We start from the raw sequence: 19817 nt of genomic DNA, 5'->3' as shown, positions 1-19817 counted from the left end.
CCACCTTCTTCTGTGGCAAAGAATTCCACAGATTCACCACCCTCTGACTAAAGAAATTTCTCCACATCTCCTTCCAAAAAGAACGTCCTTTAATTCTGAGGGTATGACCTCTAGTTCTGGACTCTCCTCTTCACATCCACTCTGTCCAAATCCCTCAGGGACTTGGACATCAACCTCAGCACTTGGGAGTCTCTTGCTCTGGACCGTCCAACCTGGTGTAGCAAGCTCACCACAGGAGCCCGTGCAGCAGAGAACAGATGCACTGCAGAGGCCCAGAGGAAACGCACCGCGTGCAAGGCCCGGGCTACCTCCACTTCCACTGCAGCACCCATCCACTTGTGTCCTACGTGTGGGCGTGCCTTCCGGGCCCGGATTGGCCTCACCAGTCACTTCCGGACCCACGGTCACCAATCCTCCAACTGAAAGTAAAGTCATGGTCATCTTCGAACCCGAAGGACGAACAACAATCCAAATCTTTCACTATTTTGTATGTTTCGAGGAGGTCCCCCCCTCATTCTTCTAAACTCCAGCGAGTACAGGCCCAGTGCCGACAAACGCTCATCATATGTCAACCTACTCTTACCTGGGATAATTCTTGTAAACCTCCTCTGGACCCTCTGCAGAGCCAGCACATCCTTCCTCAGATATGGTGCCTAAAATTGCTCACAATATTCCAAATGCGGCCTGACCAGGCCTTGTACAGCCTCGGCATTACATCCCTGTTTTTGTACACAAGCCCTCTTGAAAGTTTGAAAACTTCGAACCGTGGTTGAACTCCACATACTCACTCTGTTCCCTAATCCTTGGTCACCCGCTCCCCAGAGCTCCTCTGATATCTTCCCTACAACCGCTGTGTTCCGGACCTGACCACGGAGTTAATCCAAATGGGCAAAGGAGATGAAGCCCAAGTGCCTTGATTTCAAGGAAGTGTTAATACATTTCCCCCTGAGAGATTTTCCTGTTGATTTCAGCCTCACTGCGGATCCTTAACGTTGTGTTTAGATTAGAGACACAGCATAGAAACAGGCCCTTCGGCCCATCAAGTCCACACCGACCACGGTGGCACGGTGGCGCAGTGGTAGAGTTGCTGCCCAACAGCGCTGGAACTTCAGTTTTGATCCCGACATCCCTTGAGTCTGTGCGGAGTTTGAACGTTCTCCCTGTGACCGCGTGGGTTCTATCCCAGTGCTCCGGTTTCCTCCCACTGAGGTTTGTAGGTTAATTGGCTGCTGTAAATTACCCCTAGTGTGCAGGATGCGAAAGTCATATCACATGTGCGGTGTGTGGGTGATTGATGGTCGGCGTGGACTTGGTGGGCCGAAGGGCCTGTTTCTATGCGGTATCTCCAATCTAATCTGAAGGAACTCCAGTAAGCCTGAAATCAACAGGGAAAATCTCTCAGGGGAAAACATTTATGGTTGTTGGGGACAAGGCATATTTCAAACCACAAAATATCTCCAGCAGATTCTTTGTGGCAAAAATGAACCACATGATCTGCTGAGGTTTCTTAACAGCACTTCCGTTTCAGTTCAGTTTCAGTTTGGTTTATTGTCACCCTCTCCCTCTCCCTCTCTCTCTCTCTCTCTCTCTCTCTCTCTCAACCTCTAGGTACAGGTACACTGTGCCTAGGTACAGTGAAAAGCTTTTGTTTCGTGCTAACCAGTAAGCAGAAAGACAATACACGGTTGCAATCGAGCCATTTACAGTGTTTGGATAGATGCATGATAAGGGAATAACGTTTAGCGCAGGGCAAAGCCAGTAAAGTCCATTCAAAGATAGCCCGAGGGTCACCAATCAGGTAGATATGAGGCAAAGGAAGCACCTACCAAACTCTCAACCTGTGCTGCCCGTAAAGACACGAACAGCAGGGATACGAAGATGCACTTCTTGACATTTCCCTCACAAGTCTGAAACCATTCTGACCTTGTTTTTTTTCCTTGCCATTGTGCAAAATTCCAAGACCTTGCACAATAGCCCAGTGGGAGAATCTTAAGATATCGACATCCCCTGAATGAAATGAAACAAAAATATCCCAACGAAAAAAAAAAAGAAAAAAGGCTCTTAAGTTTTTAAATGAGCTCCGCCACTAGTGGCCTTTTGAATTGAAAGAGTACTCTGTTTCCACTGCCTTTGTTGTGACAACGTGTTACCGATATCACCCTTGAATTGGCTGCCTCTCGGTGTTCTCAACTTCTCCAACAAGGGCCCACTGCTTTTCCTCATGGATTGTTAGCTGGCACAGTGGTGCAAGAGTTGCTGCCTTGCAGCGACAGAGAAACGAGTTTGATCCTGGCTAGGGCGACTGTCTGTGTAGAGTTTCTCCCAGTTCTCCCAGTGACCGTGTGGGTTTTCTCCGGGTGCTCCGGTTTCCTCCCACACTCTAAGGACGCACGGGTTTGCAGGTTTATTGGCATCGGTAAATAGTCCCTATTATGTTGGATAAAAATTGTAAATTGTCCCAAGTGTATTTTTAGATTTAGAGATACAGCGCAGAAACAGGCCCTTCGACCCACCAGGTCCGCGCCGCCCAGCGATCCCCGCACACTAACACTATCCTACACATACTAGGGACAATTTTTACATTTGCCCAGCCAATTAACCTACATACCTGTACGTCTTAGGAGTGTGGGAGGAAACCGAAGGTCTCGGAGAAACCCACGCAGGTCACGGGGAGAACGTACAAACTCGGTACAGACGGCGCCCGTAGTCAGGATCGAACCTGAGTCTCCGGCGCTGCATTCGCTGTAAGGCAGCAACTCTACCGCTGCGCCACCATGCCGCCACTAGGGTAGTATAGGGTAGTGTACGGGGTGATCGCTGGTCAGTGTGGGCTGAAGGGCCTGTTTCCTTGCTGTATCTCTTATGTCTAAAGTCTAAATCCCTCAATAATTTTAAACGGATCAATTATTTCAGTCGCCCCCCCCCCCCCCCCCCCCCATACCTGAGGGAATATAAACCGTGGAAAATCAAAAATATTCCCATCTGTAAACAACTCATTTAGCACACTACTGAACACCTACAATCAAAGGAACGCAAGCCTTGAAAGCACAGCCTTGAATACCTGGTATTGTAGTGGTCCATCTACAGCGTGATCTCTTCCAAGGCCACCATATTATTTCCCAGCAGAACATCAGACTGGGGTTAACTAAAATTCTGCCAATTGAACCCATTGTGCCCTAACCATGGGTAATCCAACATCATTGAGAACAAAAACAGGAAATGCTGGAAAGCACTCAGCAGGTCAGGCAGCATCTGCGGGAAGAGAAGCGGGACGATACAGAGCTGCAAACCTGCAGTGGAGACTGTTTCTTTTTCCGCAGATGCTGCCTGGACCTGCTGAGTTTTTGTTTTAGATTTCCAGCAGTTTTTTTTACATTTTTCAATTATCCCGGGTGTGAAGCTTAATATAACATTCAATGACTATATTTTGTGGCTGTGTGGTACATTATGTAGGTTAATGTTGTTGGAGGCACGAACCAAGTGAGGAGACTGAAGGGGGCTGTTTTGTTTTGTTGGTATCCTGCCATCTGATGCTGCCTGACCCACTGAGTTACTCCAGCACTTGGTGTCATTTCTTAAATATGGCTCCCACTGTACATAGATCCAAAGTGAGCATCGTTCCTAATGTCCCCTGGTGTATCAATCCAGAAAGGATTGGAGGATTAAAATAACCCCGTATATAGATCCACCTCTGCAATTCTAATAGATAGAAACATAGAAACATAGAAAATAGGTGCAGGAGGAGGCCATTCGGCCCTTCGAGCCTGCACGGCCATTCAATATGATCATGGCTGACCATCCAGCTCAGTAGCCTGTACCTGCCTTCTCTCCATACCCCCTGATCCCTTTAGCAAAAAGGGCCACATCTAACTCCCTCTTAAATATAGCCAATGAACTGGCCTCAACTACCTTCTGTGGCAGAGAATTCCACAGACTCACCACTCTCTGTGTGAAGAAATGTTTTCTCATCTCGGTCCTAAAAGACTTCCCCCTTATCCTTAAGCTGTGACCCCTGGTTCTGGACTCCCCCAACATCGGGAACAATCTTCCCGCATCTAGCCTCTCCAGCCCCTTAAAAATTTAAAATGTTTCTATAAGATCCCCCCTCAGTCTTCCAAATTCCAGCGAGTACAAGCCCAGTCTATCCAGTCTTTCCTCATATGAAAGTCCCGCCATCCCAGGGATCAATCTGGTGAACCTTCTCTGTACTCCCTCTAAGGCAAGAACGTCTTTCCTCAGGTTAGGAGACCAAAACTGCACACAATACTCCAGGTGCGGTCTCACCAAGGCCCTGTACAACTGCAGCAGAACCTCCCTGCTCCTAAACTCAAATCCTCTTGCTATGAATGCCAACATACCATTCGCTTTCTTCACTGCCTGCTGCACCTGCATGCTTGCTTTCAATGACTGGTGCACCATGACACCCAGGTCACGTTGCATCTCCCCTTCTCCCAATCGGTCACCATTCAGGTAATACTCTGCTTTCCTGTTCTTGCCGCCAAAGTGGATAACCTCACATTTATCCACATTTGCCGCCAAAGTGGATAACCTCACATTTATCCACATTGTGTGGGAAGGAACAGCAGATGCTGGTTTACACTGAAGATAGACACAAAATGCTGGAGTAACGCAGTGGGACAGGTATCATCTCTGGAGAGAAGGAATGGGTGACGTTTCGGGTCGAGACCCTTCTTCAGGCTAAATCTCTGCAATTCTAATAGTGTTCTTTGGTCTGTCCTAGGACCTTCAGGCCGAAGCCCCCTACCATTTGCTCCAGCTTCAGATCGAGGCAGCAAGGAATAAGCTGGTGGAGATGATGGAAGAGTGCAAGTCAGAACTGACTCGGGAGAAGATGATGTTAACCAGAGAGAGCAGTGAGGAGCTCATTGCACAACACAGGGTAAGTGTGGTCAACGGATAAAAGGTCATCCTCACCAGCTACTGCAGGCGGCTTCAACTGGCGATTAGAAACATAGAAACATTGAAACATAGAAAATGGATGCAGGAGTAGGCCATTCGGCCCTTCAAGCCAGCCCCGCCATTCAACACGATCATGGCTGATCATCCACAATCAGTACCTTGTTCCTGCTTTCTCACCATATCCCTTGATTCCATTAGTCCTAAGAGCTATATCTAACTCTCTCTTGAGTACAACTAGTGAATTGGCCTCCACTGCCTTCTGTGGCAGAGAATTCCAATGATTCACAACTCTCTGGGTGAAAACGTTTTTCCTCATCTCGGTCCTAAATGGCCTACCCCTTATTCTTCAACTGTGACCCCTGGTGTCACATAGTATAAATTAAATTGGAAGCTTTACTAGAATTTCAAGAGGAAGAAAGAATTAAATCATTTTTAAAAAATAAATGGGAATTAAAATCTGCCTAACTACAGAGGATTGCGTTCATTCACAAAATGCTGGAGTAACTCAGCAGGTCAGACAGCATCTCAGGAGAGAAGGAATGGGTGGCGTTTCGGGTCGAGACCCTTCTTCAGACTGTAATTCTAATGTCTGAAGAAGGGTCTCGACCCGAAACGTCACCCATTCCTTCTCTCCCGAGATGCTGCCTGACCTGCTGAGTTACTCCAACATTTTGTGAATAAATACCTTCGATTTGTACCAGCATCTGCAGTTATTTTCTTACAGAGGATTGCATAGTATTTTAGTTTAGAGCTACACCGTGGAAACAGGCCCTTTGGCCCACCGAGTCCGCAACGACCTGCGATCCCCACACATTAACGCTATTTCTACACACTAGGGACAATTTATATTCATACCAAGCCAATTTAACTACAAACCTGTCCGACTTTAGAGTGTGGGAGGAAACCGAAGATCCCGGAAAAACCCCACGCAGGTCATGGAGAGAACGTACAAACTCCGTACAGACAAGCACCCGGAGTCAGGATCGAAGCCGGGCCTCTGCCACTGTAAGGCAGCAACTCTACCGCTGCGCCACCGTGCTGCCCGGCTGAGACAAACAGTCTTCCAGTCCAAATGACTGTCCAAATAAAAATCCCACCACTTGATTAAATATATAACATCTTGAGGAGACTTGACAAGGTGGACGTGGAAAATATGTTCGCTCATGTAATAAATTCTCGAACTATGGATGGTCTTTTAAAAATAAGGATTGGAGGGTGTAAGGAGTATAGTTTGATCCTGACTATGGGCGCTGTCTGTACGGAGTTTGTACGTTCTCCCTGTGACCATGTGATCGTTCTCCCGTGTGCTCCGGTTTCCTCCCACATGCCAAAGATGTGCAGGTTTGGAGGTTAATTGTCTTGTGTAAATTGTCCCTAGTTAGTAGGATAGACCTTGTGTTTGGGTGAAGTTGGTCGGCACAGACTCGGTGGGCTGAAGGGTCGGTATCTCTGCATTTCTAATCTAAACTAAACTAAACAGAGTTCGATAGTGTTTTGGATATTGGTAGTGTCTCTTGATGATGTAGACAATAGACAATAGGTGCAGGAGTAGGCCATTCGGCCCTTCGAGCCAGCACCGCCATTCAATGTGATCATGGCTGATCATTCTCAATCAGTATCCCGTTCCTGCCTTCTCCCCATACGTGAAGGGTATGTAGCGCGAAGGGTAGACCATCGTCCTCTGTGTTGTGCCCCATTGACTCTACTCTGGGGAGTCAGGACATGAGCCACTTTGCACAGAGTGCCCATACGAGCTCTGGGACATCTTCCAGTTTGAAGAGTGCTGTGTGTCCGGCTAGAATTGCCAAGACTCGACCAAGAGCTTCAGGTGGAGCCGCTGCCTCACAAGAGACCCGGGTTCGATCCTGACCTCAGGGGCTGTCAATGTGGAGTTTGCATGTTCTCCATGTGACCGCGTGGGTTTCCTCCAGGTGACTCTGTTTCTTCCAACATCGCAAAGACGTTTGTAGACTAATTGGCCTCTGTAAATTACACTCATGGCATGTATGAGAAAGGGGGAATAACATAGTAGCACGAGTGTGGACGGGCGGTCGGCATGGATGGTCTCGGTGGGCCGAAGGGTCCATTTTCCACGCTGTGTATCTAAACTAAACTGCCCAGAATGACTAACTGGCTAACCCAACAGGTAATCTCTTTCAGGATTTTTTCTCAGACAAAGGCAAGTTCGAGTGGTGCAGGAAGCGGGGCAAAGTGATCGGCGATCTCTGTCAGAAACTTCCGGAAACTCGGAAGCACGACGCGATCAGGGAAAAACACGAAATGGACAAAACGACCCTGAGGGATTTGAAAGTACTGATTGACGCCACGTACCAGCAGTTACTGGACCAGCCGGACAAGTGGACGGAGTTTGAGACAAGGTGACATTGCCTGCCACGTGGCCACCGAGAATTACCGCACACCAACGTTATTTGGGGCTAAATGATCAAAACTAATATTTCATCTCCACGAGGGACTGCTTTAACCCAATGGAGCAGACAAAATGTGTAGGAAGGAACTGCAGGTGCAGGTTTAAACCGAAGACAGACACAAAAGGCTGGAGTAACACAGCGGGTCAGGCACATCCCTGGAGAAAAAGAATAGCTGACTTCTCGGGTCTCCTAATTACCATCTATACATCTCTCGTTGCCCTTTCCCCTGACTCTCAGTCTGAAGAAGGGTCTCCACACGAAACGTTGCCTATTCCGTTTCTCCAGGGACGCTGCCTGACACTCTGAGTTACTTCAGCCTTTTGTGTCTGTCTTTGCTTTAACCCAATGAGCATGCTTGACCCAATGAGCATGCTTTGACCCAATGAGCATGCTTTGACCCAATGAGCATGCTTTGACCCAATGAGCATGCTTTGACCCAATGAGCATGCTTTGACCCAATGAGCATGCTTGACCCAATGAGCATGCTTTAACCCAATGAGCATGCTTGACCCAATGAGCATGCTTTGACCCAATGAGCATGCTTTGACCCAATGAGCATGCTTTGACCCAATGAGCATGCTTTGACCCAATGAGCATGCTTTGACCCAATGAGCATGCTTTTATAAGTGGATCGGTCATAGATGTTTTGCTCTTCTTATCCCATGAGTCGACTTCTTTGTCAATCGTATTTTCTTTGGAAAAGACGCACATCCTGAACATGAGATTGGCGTGAGGTTTGAGTTGCAGGGATTGTGCCCAGCGTGTGGAACTAACCCACGTTGTTGCCCCCTGACACAACCACTCCTTTCCCCTCTCCATCCCAATAGACAGGGTGGCCTGAATAATCTGGAGGTGCAGTTGGTCTCACCTTGAATGAGATTAGTTATTGAATGACTCGTAGTGGAAGGTGAGAGGGCAGATCGTGAGGTCATGTTATAGGTGATAGGAGTAGAATTAGGCCATTCGGCCCATCAAGTCTACTCCTCCATTCAATCATGGCTGATCTGTCTCTCCCTCCTAACCCCATTCTCCTGCCTTCACCCCATAAACTTTGACACCCGTACTAATCAAGAATCTATCTCTGCCTTAAAAATATCCACTGACCTGGCCCCTACCACCTTCTGTGGCAAAGAATTCCACAGATTCACCACCCTAATAACTAAAGAAATTTCTCCTCATCTCCTTCCTCCAAGAACGTCCTTTAATTCTGAGGCTATGAAGTGATGAGAGAGAGATATGAAGGGTCAAAGATGTGGTTTGTTTTGGAGGTCTTGGTTGTTCTTGCCTTCTGGGATGACCTTGGGGTGACGAGGCGTTTGATGGAACTTTGGTTGAGGTGCCACTGCTGATCTGGAGTCAGGCAACCAAACAAGTTGCAAAGCAACTTCGGAAATGTCAAGAGGAATGGCGGAGCAAAGAGTGAGCTGGCAAATGTGGAAGTAGGCCAGCCCTTAGTCAGCCGGTCAGGCAGCATCAGTGGAGAAAAGGAATAGGCCATGTTTTGGGTCGAGACCCTTCTTCAGGGAGGGTCAGGGGGGAGGGAAACTAGAGGTATGAAAACTTGGGGTATGAAAATTAGAGGGCGTGAAACTAGAGGGCGTGAAACTAGAGGGCGTGAAACTGGAGGGCGTGAAACTAGAGGGCGTGAAACTAGAGGGCGTGAAAGTAGAGGGCGTGAAACTAGAGGCCCGTGAAACTAGAGGCCGTGAAAGTAGAGGGCGTGAAACTAGAGGCCGTGAAACTAGAGGCCATGAAACTAGAGGCCGTGAAACTACAGGGCATGAAAGTAGAGGGCGTGAAAGTAGAGGGCGTGAAAGTAGAGGGCATGAAACTAGAGGGCATGAAACTAGAGGGCATGAAATTAGAGGGCATGAAATTAGAGGGCATGAAACTAGAGGGCATGAAAGTAGGGGGCATGAAAGTAGAGGTAAGAAACTAGAGGCAAGAAATAAACTAGAGGTATGAAACTAGAGGCAAGAAACTAGAGATATGAAACTTGAGGTGTCACACGAGGCGGACATTTGGTTCATCATATTTGTGACTGTTGCTCAAATCCCATATCCTTGTCCTTTTTATATTCCTTCGTTTAAAATAGTTATTCAGTATAATTGTAAATCATAATACATTCAACATCCCAATCAAAATACACATGGAGTTGGTCAGGGCAGAGTTGAAATGCTGAAGCAAATTCACTCATGACCCGGACAGGCACATGGTTAGGAAAGGTTTCGAGGGATATGGCCAAATGCGGGCAGGTAGGCCTAGTGCAGACGGAGCACCTTGGTCGGCATGGGTAAGTTGGGCCGAAGGGCCTGTTTCCTTGCTAAATGACACCACTTTATACATCCTCCTCTCACGAACAATTTCTTTAACTTTTTTGCTTTCAGATCTCGCCAATTGTCAACCTGGTTTCTGGCAAAGGACAAACAGCTATCGGAGATCAAATGTGGAACCACCGATCCTAAAAAGTACTGCGATTTGAAAACTACATTGGAGGTTTGTTGACCGTATAACTACATTCAATAGAATGAAGACTCATAAAATGCTGAACAGGAGCAGCATCATTGTCAGTTTAGGTACAAGCGTATGATGGGATCAGTCAGAGTCGAAGACACACACAGGCTAGTATAGACTGGGAAAATCAGTCTGGACAATTGCATTAGGTGTCTTTAGATTTTTAGATTTAGAGATACAGTGAGGAAACAGGCCCTTTGGCCCATCAAGTCCGCGCCGCCCAGCGATCCCCGCACATTAACACTATCCCACACGCACAAGGGACAATTTTAACATTTACCCAGTCAATTAACCTACATACCTGTACGTCTTTGGAGTGTGGGAGGAAACCGAAGATCTCGGAGAAAACCCACGCAGGACACGGGGAGAACGTACAAACTCCGTACAGACGGCGCCCGTAGTCAGGATCGAACCTGAGTCTCCAGCGCTGCTTTCGCTGTAAGGCAGCAGCTCTACCGCTGCGCCACCGTGCCGTCTTCTAGTGATGATGGTTCAGGTGGTGCAGCAGTAGAGTTGCTGCCTTACAGCGAATGCAGCACCGGAGACCCGGGTTCCATCCCGACTACGGGTGCTGTCTGCACGGAGTTTGTACGTTCTCCCCGTGACTTGCGTGGGCTTTCTCCGAGATCTTCGGTTTCCTCCCACACTCCAAAGACGTACAGGTTTGTGGGTTAATTGGCTTGGTGGAAGTGTAGATTGTCCCTCGTGTGTGTGTGGGATAGTGTTGATGTGCGGGGATCGCTGGTCGGCGCGGACTCGGTGGGCCGAAGGGCCCGTTTCCGCGCTGTATCTCTAAAACTAAAACTAAAAAAACTAATCCAGAATGAAGCTGTGCTCCAAAGGGTGACATGGGTGGGGAACGATGTTTTACAGCTTTGCCGCCTTCCATGGTGTTTGCCTCCCCAGATGGCAATCCCCTGAGTTTAAGTCCCAGTTCATTGATAGCCTTCTATCCTCTGGTCCATTAACTGGTAGGCGATGCTCATATTTTAGCTTGCTGCCTGCACTCTCTCCTCCACACCTTAATGTGTGGGGGGAAAAAAGATCTCAAGCTACTTCACCCTTTGCAGAATTGGACAAGCCATGCAAGCTGACATCAATGCAGGGGACCAAAATTGACTGATGTGCGGCGCTGTGGCGCAGCGGTAGAGTTGCTGCCTTACAGCACCAGGGACCCGGGTTCGATCCTGACTACGGGTGCTGTCTATATGGAGTTTATACGTTCTCCCCGTGACCTGCTTGGGTTTTCTCCAGGTGCTCCGGTTTCCTCCCGCACTCCAAAGACGTAGGCTGATTGGCTTGGTGAAATTGTAAAGTGTCCCTAGTGTGTGTGGGACAGTGTTAGTGTGCGGGGATCGCTGGTCGGCGCGGGCATGACCTGTTTCCGCGCTGTGTCTCTGAACTAAACTAAGATGGGTTGTAAAAAGTGGCAAAGGGAGGAGGGAGGGTGAAAGAGAGAGAGAGAGAGGCTTAGCAGATGAAATGTCAGAACCTGCAACCCGGGCGGCTAAAAGCACAGCGGGTGTTGGATCATTGAATCCCCAATCATTTGCCGAGTCCAGTGGTAGCGTTTAAAACCTTTTATCCAGGCACAGCGGTTACATGATAATGGAGCAGAACGTTAAAAGATCTACAGACTCCAACTAAAAAAACTGAACATAGCATAACTAACAGACAAAAGACTCTGAACATATGCCTGTCCCGCTGAGATACCCCAGCTTTTTGTGTCTATCTTTGGCTGAAAACAGCTTTCCTTGTCTATGTAGGATGATTTGGATGTATCTCAGCTATCAATCTTTGTGGTGCCCCTTACTCGTTTCCTGGATAGAGTAGATGGGGAAGGGATGTTTCCAGTGATGGGAGAGTCTTGGATCAGAGGGCACAGCCTCAGGAAAAGAAAGACGGACCTTCAAAGTGGAGTTTAGAGATGCAGCGCGGAAACAGGCCCTTCGGCCCACCGGGTCCACGCCGACCAGCGATCCCCACACATTAACACTATCCTATACCCACTAGGGACAATTTTTACATTTACCAAGCCAATTAACCTACATACCTGTGCGTCTTTGGAGTGTGGGAGGAAACCGAAGATCTCGGAGAAAACCCACGCAGGTCACGGGGAGAACGTACAAACTCCGCACTGACAGCACCCGCAGTCGGGATCGAACCCGGGTCTCCGGCGCTGCATTCGCTGCAAGGCAGCAACTCTACCGCTGCGCCACCGTGCCGCCCTAAAGCTGAAAGAACATGGGGCTTGAGGAAGAACTCTTGACCGAATAAGGGTACTCGAGCAGGGAGGGACGAGGTTACAGAGAGAGTGGGAAGTGTGGATGAAATCGGGAATATGTATGGATTTTTAAAAATATGTACACATTTAGGAAATGAAGGAAGAGGCCGGCAAGGAGGAGCCGAGCCTCGCATGGTTACGATCCAGACTTGATGCACTCACGGCTATGTCTTCTGAGAATGAAGCAAAAAGACAGGAGGATGAACTGTCCAAGTTGTCAGCTGGATTCAAGACGCTCCTGATGCAGATTGCTGAGGTACGCATGTGGTGACGTGACATAGAGTCATAGAGTCATACATTGTGGAAACATGCCTTCAGCCCAACTTGCCCACACTGACCAACATGTCCCATCTACACTAGTACCACTTGCCTGCGTTTGGCCCTTATCCCTCTAAACCTATCCTATCCATGTACCTGTCTAAATGTTTCGTAAACGTTGCGATAGTACCTGCCTCAACCACCTCCTCCGGCAGCTCGTTCCATACACTTACCACCCTTTGTGTAAAAAAGTTGTCCCTCAGGTCCCTAGGAAATCTTTCCGCCCTTACCTTAAACCTATGTCCTTTGGTTCGCGTTTCCCTACTCTGGGAAAATGACTCTGTGTGTTTGCCCGATCTATCATGATTTTGTACACCTCTATAAGATCACCCCTCATCCTCTTGCGCTCCAAGGAATACAGTCCTAGCCTGCTCAACCTCTCCCCATAGATCAGGCCCTCGAGTCCTGACAACATGCTCGTAAATCTTCTCTGCACCCTTTCCAGCTTGACAACATCTTTCCTGTAACATGCTGGCCAGAACTGAACACAATATCATATCATATCATATATATACAGCCGGAAACAGGCCTTTTTGGCCCTCCAAGTCCGTGCCACCCAGCGATCCCCGTACATTAACACTATCCTACACCCACTAGGGACAATTTTTACATTTACCCAGCCAATTAACCTACATACCTGTACGTCTTTGGAGTGTGGGAGAAAACCGAAGATCTCGGAGAAAACCCACGCAGGTCACGGGGAGAACGTACAAACTCCTTACAGTGCAGCACCCGTAGTCAGGATCGAACCTGAGTCTCCGGTGCTGCATTCGCTGTAAAGCAGCAACTCTACCGCTGCGCTACCGTGCTCTATACTCTAAATGCAGTCTCACTAATGTCTTAAACAACTGCAACATGACCTCCCAACTTCTATACTCAATACTCTGGCTGATGAAGGTCAATGTGCCAAAAGTCTTTATGACCACCATCTATACCCAACATCTTTTCTGTAATCCCTGGTTGATCCCTGGAATGGCAGGACTTTCATATGAAGAAAGACTGGATAGACTCGGCATGTACTCGCTGGAATTTAGAAGACTGAGGGGGGATCTTATTGAAACATATAAAATTCTTAAGGGGTTGGAGAGGCTAGATGCAGGAAGATTGTTCCCGATGTTGGGGAAGTCCAGAACCAGGGGTCACAGCTTAAGGATAAGGGGGAAGTCTTTTAGGACCGAGATGAGAAAACATTTCTTCACACAGAGTGGTGAGTCTGTGGAATTCTCTGCCACAGAAGGTAGTTGAGGCCAGTTCATTGGCTATATTTAAGAGGGAGTTAGATGTGGCCCTTGTGGCTAAAGGGATCAGAGGGTATGGAGAGAAGGCAGGTACAGGTTACTGAGCTGGATGATCAGCCATGATCATATTGAAAGGCGGTGCAGGCTCGAAGGGCCTCCTGAACCTATTTTCTATGTTTCTATGTTTCTAATATGGTGCACAAAACAGAACACAATACTCTAAATACTCATATTTTTTTTAATTGGAGTGCATGTTCATTAATATCTGTCGCTGTTGCCATTCTGAGCACACCACTTGACTTGACCCCTCCACTCACTGAGATGCATTTTCAAGGTTCAAGATTTCAAGATCCATTTTAATTGTCACGTGTACCAATTAAGGTACAGAGAAATTTGAGTTGCCATACAGCCAGACCGAGTAAAAAGCAACAAGACACGCGGCCACATTTGGAGATTTTTTTTTAGATTTAGAGATTTAGAGACACAGCGCGGAAACAGGCCCTTCGGCCCACTGGGTCCGCGCCGCCCAGCGATCCCCGCACATTAACACTATCCTACACACCCTAGGGACAATTTTTACATTTGCCCAGCCAATTAACCTACATACCTGCACGTCTTTGGAGTGTGGGAGGAAACCGAAGATCTCGGAGAAAACCCACGCAGGTCACGGGTAGAACGTACAAACTCCGTACAGACGGCGCCCGTAGTCAGGATCGAACCCGAGTCTCCGGCGCTGCATTCGCTGTAAGGCAGCAACTCTACCGCTGCGCCACCGTGCCGCGCACATAGAATGAGGGTTTAACATAAACATCTGCCACAGCGGAATCCACATTCCTCACTGTGATGGCAGGTAATGAAGTTCCATCACCGTCCTCTCTGTTCACCCGCGGTAGGGGCTGTTGAACCATCTGCAGTCGCTGCTGCCGATGATCCGATGATCTATCTTGCAGCCCTACTCATGGCCGTCCCCCTTGCTGACACCGCCCACTGTTCCCGCTAAATCTCCGATGGACTGGAACATCAACCTTCCTTCGCTGCTGGTGCCTCCCTCACCTCTCTGCCTCCATCGGTGAGCACAGGAGATCACGCACCTGGGCCTTCATTCAAAGTTGGCACCAGCATAAATGCCAATCCCTGAACAGCCTGTTTTCCAATCTACCTGAAACCCACCCATCTGGATATCGCTCTGCCCCAGCAATAAATGAGTAAGCCGCAATCAACTAAATTAATAATAACTAACCTTCTTCCAAATCTTAGCGGTCATTTTCAGCGCATGCATGCCTACATCTGAAGATATTATCAACTGATCTTCGCCTATTCATTTCGCTATTTGTTTGAACAGTTATTTCGACAATAATTGTCAACTTCGCTCAGCAGTTTAGATTTTTTTTAGATTTTGAGATACAGCGCAGAAACAGGCCCTTCAGCCCACCGAGTCCGCGCCGCCCAGCGATCCCCGCACACTAACACTATCCTACACCCACTAGGGACAATTTTTACATTTGCCCAGCCAATCAACCTACATACCTGTACGCCTTTGGAGTGTGGGAGGAAACCGAAGATCTCGGAGAAAACCCACGCAGGTCACGGGGAGAACGTACAAACTCCTTACAGTGCAGCGCCCGTAGTCAGGATCGAACCTGAGTCTCCGGCGCTGCATTCGCTGTAAAGCAGCAACTCTATCGCTGTGCCACCGTGCCGCCGTTTACAGGGGTCTTTGTCGTTAGAAGTGGAAATTGGGAATGGATTGTGTTTAGTTTAGAGGTACAGCGTGGAAACACCGAATCCGTGTCGACCAGCGATCCCCGCACACTAACACTATCCTACACACACGAGGGACAATTTACAATTTTACCCAAGCCAATTAGCCTACAAGCCTGTTTGTCTTTGGAGTGCGGGAGGAAACCGGAGCACCAGGAGAAAACTCACGCAGGTTACAGGGAGAATGTACAAACTCCGTACAGACAGCACCTGTAGTTAGGACCGAACCCGGGTCTCTTGTGCTGTAATGCAGGAACTCTACCGCTGTGCCACCGCGCTGCCTTCTTAATCTGTAGTTAGAGCAGGCTGTTGGGTGGCAGCAGAGGGAATTTCTACTTTGAATATCCTAAATGTACAAGATAAGTATGCCTTACAGTGGGAAATAGAATTTCCACTAAAGGATTAAAGAATAATTCTGTGGGTAACTATGCTGAGATGACTTTTGTACAAGGCTTGCAACATTCACTTAAAGTAACCATTCCTAAATCCAAGAATGTTATCTTGGGTTGGGTAATTTACACAAAATAAATATTTTGCAGACAGACTAATGATGGGGTGTGTTGCAGACATGAACAAGCTAAGAAGGAAATCCTGGGCTGCTCTATATCAGATATCACTCAGTTAAAGCAGTCCTTAATCCTGACTGACTTGCCGATCACTCCTTAAAAGGAGTACAGACTGTACTAAAGACATGGGGTAAACCAAGAAGCACATTTAACGATGGTTAACAATGCAAAAAAACAACTGAAGAAGGGTCTCGACCCGAAACGTCACCTCTTCCTTCTCTCCAAGGATGCTGCCTGTCCCGCTGAGTTACTCCAGCATTTTGTGTCTATCTTCAAAAAACAACTAGTTTGTTTGACCTACCATTTAGGTTTAGCTGATTGCAAATTGCTGAAACAGTAGAAACAAGGAACTGCAAATGCTTCGGCCCAACTTGCCAGCACCGACCAACATGTCCCATCTATACTAGTCCCACCTGGCCCATATCCCTCCAAACATGTCCTATCCATGCGCCTGTCTAAATGTTTCTTAAATGTTGTGATAGTATCTGTACACCGTAAATCATGCATTGTCTTTCCACGGACTGGATGGCAAGCAACAAAGGATTTTCACTGTACCTTGGTACACGTGACAATAGACAATAGACAATAGACAATAGGTGCAGGAGTAGGCCATTCGGCCCTTCGAGCCAGCACCACCATCCAATGTGATCATGGCGGATCATTCTCAATCAGTACCCCGTTCCTGCCCTCTCCCCATACCCCCTGACTCCGCTATCCTTAAGAGCTCTATCCAGCTCTCTCTTGAATGTATTCAGAGAATTGGCCTCCACTGCCCTCTGAGGCAGAGAATTCCACAGATTCACAACTCTCTGACTGAAAAAGTTTTTCCTCATCTCTGTTCTAAATGGCCTACCCCTTATTCTTAAACTGTGGCCCCTGGTTCTGGACTCCCCCAACATTGGGAACATGTTTCCTGCCTCTAATGTGTCCAACCCCTTAATAATCTTATACGTTTCGATAAGATCCCCTCTCATCCTTCTAAATTCCAGCGTATACAAGCCTAGTCGCTCCAGTCTTTTAACATATGACAGTCCCGCCATTCCGGGAATTAACCTAGTAAACCTACGCTGCACGCCCTCAATAGCAAGAATATCCTTCCTCAAATTTGGAGACCAAAACTGCACACAGTACTCCAGGTACGGTCTCACTAGGGCCCTGTACAATAAACTAAACAGAACTGGGTACCTGCCTACGGTTGCACTCAGGACTTTGGGCTTTGCTTTTGTAACTGTCCAAATCCCTGTTGCAAAGGACGCACCTTCCAACTGAAGATGCCTGTTTGTTGATGCGATGGTTGTGTGTCTGAAAGAGATTCCCTTGTTACAGCGGCGGGGCCACCTGACGGCCTTTGGTTTTTATTTGGGACACCTCTTGCATCTCACCTGTTGTTTCTCCGCAGTCTGATAAGGTGCTGTCTGCTGTGGACGAATGCATCCAGCACAAAGGCCGTGTGCAGAGTGCCTTGGGCGAGCTTGCCGACTCACAGACGCAGCTGCGGACTGAGGAGGAGAGGGTGTTAAACTCTGAGAGTCTGGAGGAAGCTCAGCAACGGCACCTCCACCATCAGGTACCGATCCCCCCCCCCAGTGAAAGACACACGTCTGTTGGCTCAGCGTTTGCACAAGGGTGCTAGCAATTCATATTTTTAGAATCGTAGAATGTAGTGAAGTGCAGTGCGACATAGGGCGATGCAGCCGCGCATTCGGTAGAGCTGATGCATCACGACGCCAGAGGACCGGGTTCGATCCCGACCACTGTCTGTGCGGAGTTTGCACGTTCTCCCAGTGACTGTGTGGGTTTCCTCCAGTATCTTCCCACATCCCAAAGACCTGCGGGTGTGCAGGTTAATTGGCCACTGTAAATTGCCCCTCGTGAGTAAGGAGTGGATGAAAAAGTGGGATAACACAGAACTAGTGTGAACGGGCGATCAATGGTCAGTGCGGACTCGGTGGGCCGAAGGGCCTGTTTCCATGCTCTATCTCTATAAGCTAAAAACTAACCAGGAACAGGCCCATACGCCCACAATGTTGATGCCAATCGTGATAGAAACATAGAAAATAGGGGTAGGAGTAGGCCATTTGGCCCTTCGAGCCAGCACCACCATTCAATATTATCATGGCTGATCATCCAAAATCAGTACTCTGTTCCTGCTTTCTCCCCATATCCCTTGACTCCGTTAGCTAAGATGTCAGGATAAACTAATCTCATCTACCCGCACATGATCCATATCCTCCATTTCTTGCTCATCCATGGGTCTATCTGAAAGCCTCTTTAATCACCACTATCGTATCTGCCTTCACCACCTGTGGTAACGTTTTGCGAGCAGCATAGCAGATCATTAATATCTCAGTCCTGACAATAGCAGCCTAGACACTTTATTATTCCTTCAGTGCTGATGTTCTGATGGTACAACACTCCCATTTTACCGAAAAACTTAGTATTGCTTCTCCAACACACAGTGATAGCCCCCTGACTATGATTTTATTTTTCTTCAGCTCTGACTTGTAGACTTTAGACTTTGGAGATACAGTGCTGGAACAGGCCCTACGGCCCACCGAGTGGGAAACGACCAGCGCTCACCCCGTACACTAGCACTATCCTGCACACCAGAGACAATTTACAATTTTCACTAAAGCCAATTAATCTGCACACTCTTTGGAGTGTGGGAGGACACCGAATCATCCAGTAAAAACCCACGCGAGTCACGGGGAGAACGTACAAACTCCGTACAGAGAGGACCCGTAGTCAGGATCAAACCGGGTCTCTGGCGCTGTAAGGCAGCAACTCTACCGCTGCGCCACCGTGCTGCCCAAAGTGAAAACTTGCATCCACAGTCTTCAGGCTTGGTGTCAACAGTGCAGGTGGAATAAGCAAGGTTGGGCAACATTTTGTGCAGCAATAAGCTTCTAATGGTGAATGAGTCTGAAGCCATTTATCTTTGGGTTTGGGTTTCATTAGACATGGCCCAAATATGACTTAAGCCATCCTTGTTATCCTGCAACTAATTCACGCCTTTTCACCACTTGGTAAACCTACTGGTTTACAAAATTCCAATATGGCCACCTCTGCCTCTGCCTCAGCCTCAGCCTCTGCCTCAGCCAGCTCACCTCCCTCGGAAATCTACTTCTGTGTTTCTATTACCTTCAGACTTGGCCATTCCATAGCTTCCAGGAGCTCCAGTTTCCTCCCACATTCCTGAGCGTACAGGTTTGTAGGTTAAAAGAAATGTTGTAAATGATCCCTAATTAATATGATAGTGTTATTGTACAGGGTGTTTGCTAGTCGGCGCAGACTCGGTGGGCCGAAGGGCCTGTTTCTGTGCCGTATCTCTAAACTAAACGAAATTAAACTATCTTCCTCTCTTTTCTCCTTAAAGTTGTATCACAGTGTTAAAGAAAAATTTAGACGGTTACATGGACAGGACAGGTTTAGAGGGATATGGGCTAAAAGCTGGCAGGTGGGACTGGAGTAGATGGAGCATGTTGGTCGGCGTGGGCAAGTTGGGCCGAAGGGCCTGTTTCCAAGTGGGGTATGCCTCTATAACTCCACGACTCCATGTGTTCATTGAAAACTGCCTCCTTGGACACCATTTTTATTACTAATAAAATTATTTTTAATCATTGTAATTATTCTAGGTGCTAATAATTCTTTAAGAAATTCAGATAGAAGATTCCTGTAACATGAATGAATTAATGAATGAATAAATGAAAGATACTTTACTCTCACATGTGATAAGCCACAGTGAAATTCTTTGCTTGCATACCCATGGTATACAAATAGTTGCCAC

The 19817-nt window shown here is 47.8% G+C and overlaps 1 protein-coding gene across 15 annotated transcripts in view; it reads left to right on the top strand.

Moving 5' to 3' along the window:
* LOC144596779 (nesprin-1-like) overlaps positions 1-19817 on the top strand; it is a 468061-nt gene that overhangs the window by 123463 nt on the left and 324781 nt on the right. For all 15 annotated transcript variants that reach the window (XM_078405564.1, XM_078405576.1, XM_078405565.1 and 12 more), the window contains 5 exons: positions 4742-4900; positions 7081-7298; positions 9737-9845; positions 12239-12403; positions 17430-17597. In XM_078405564.1, the coding sequence (XP_078261690.1) occupies positions 4742-4900; positions 7081-7298; positions 9737-9845; positions 12239-12403; positions 17430-17597 (819 nt within the window). The remainder of the gene's footprint in view (positions 1-4741; positions 4901-7080; positions 7299-9736; positions 9846-12238; positions 12404-17429; positions 17598-19817) is intronic.

Source organism: Rhinoraja longicauda, chromosome 9, assembly GCF_053455715.1.
Source record: "Rhinoraja longicauda isolate Sanriku21f chromosome 9, sRhiLon1.1, whole genome shotgun sequence".
Taxonomy (NCBI): Eukaryota; Metazoa; Chordata; class Chondrichthyes; order Rajiformes; family Arhynchobatidae; genus Rhinoraja; species Rhinoraja longicauda.
This window is presented reverse-complemented; position numbering and strand designations above follow the sequence as displayed.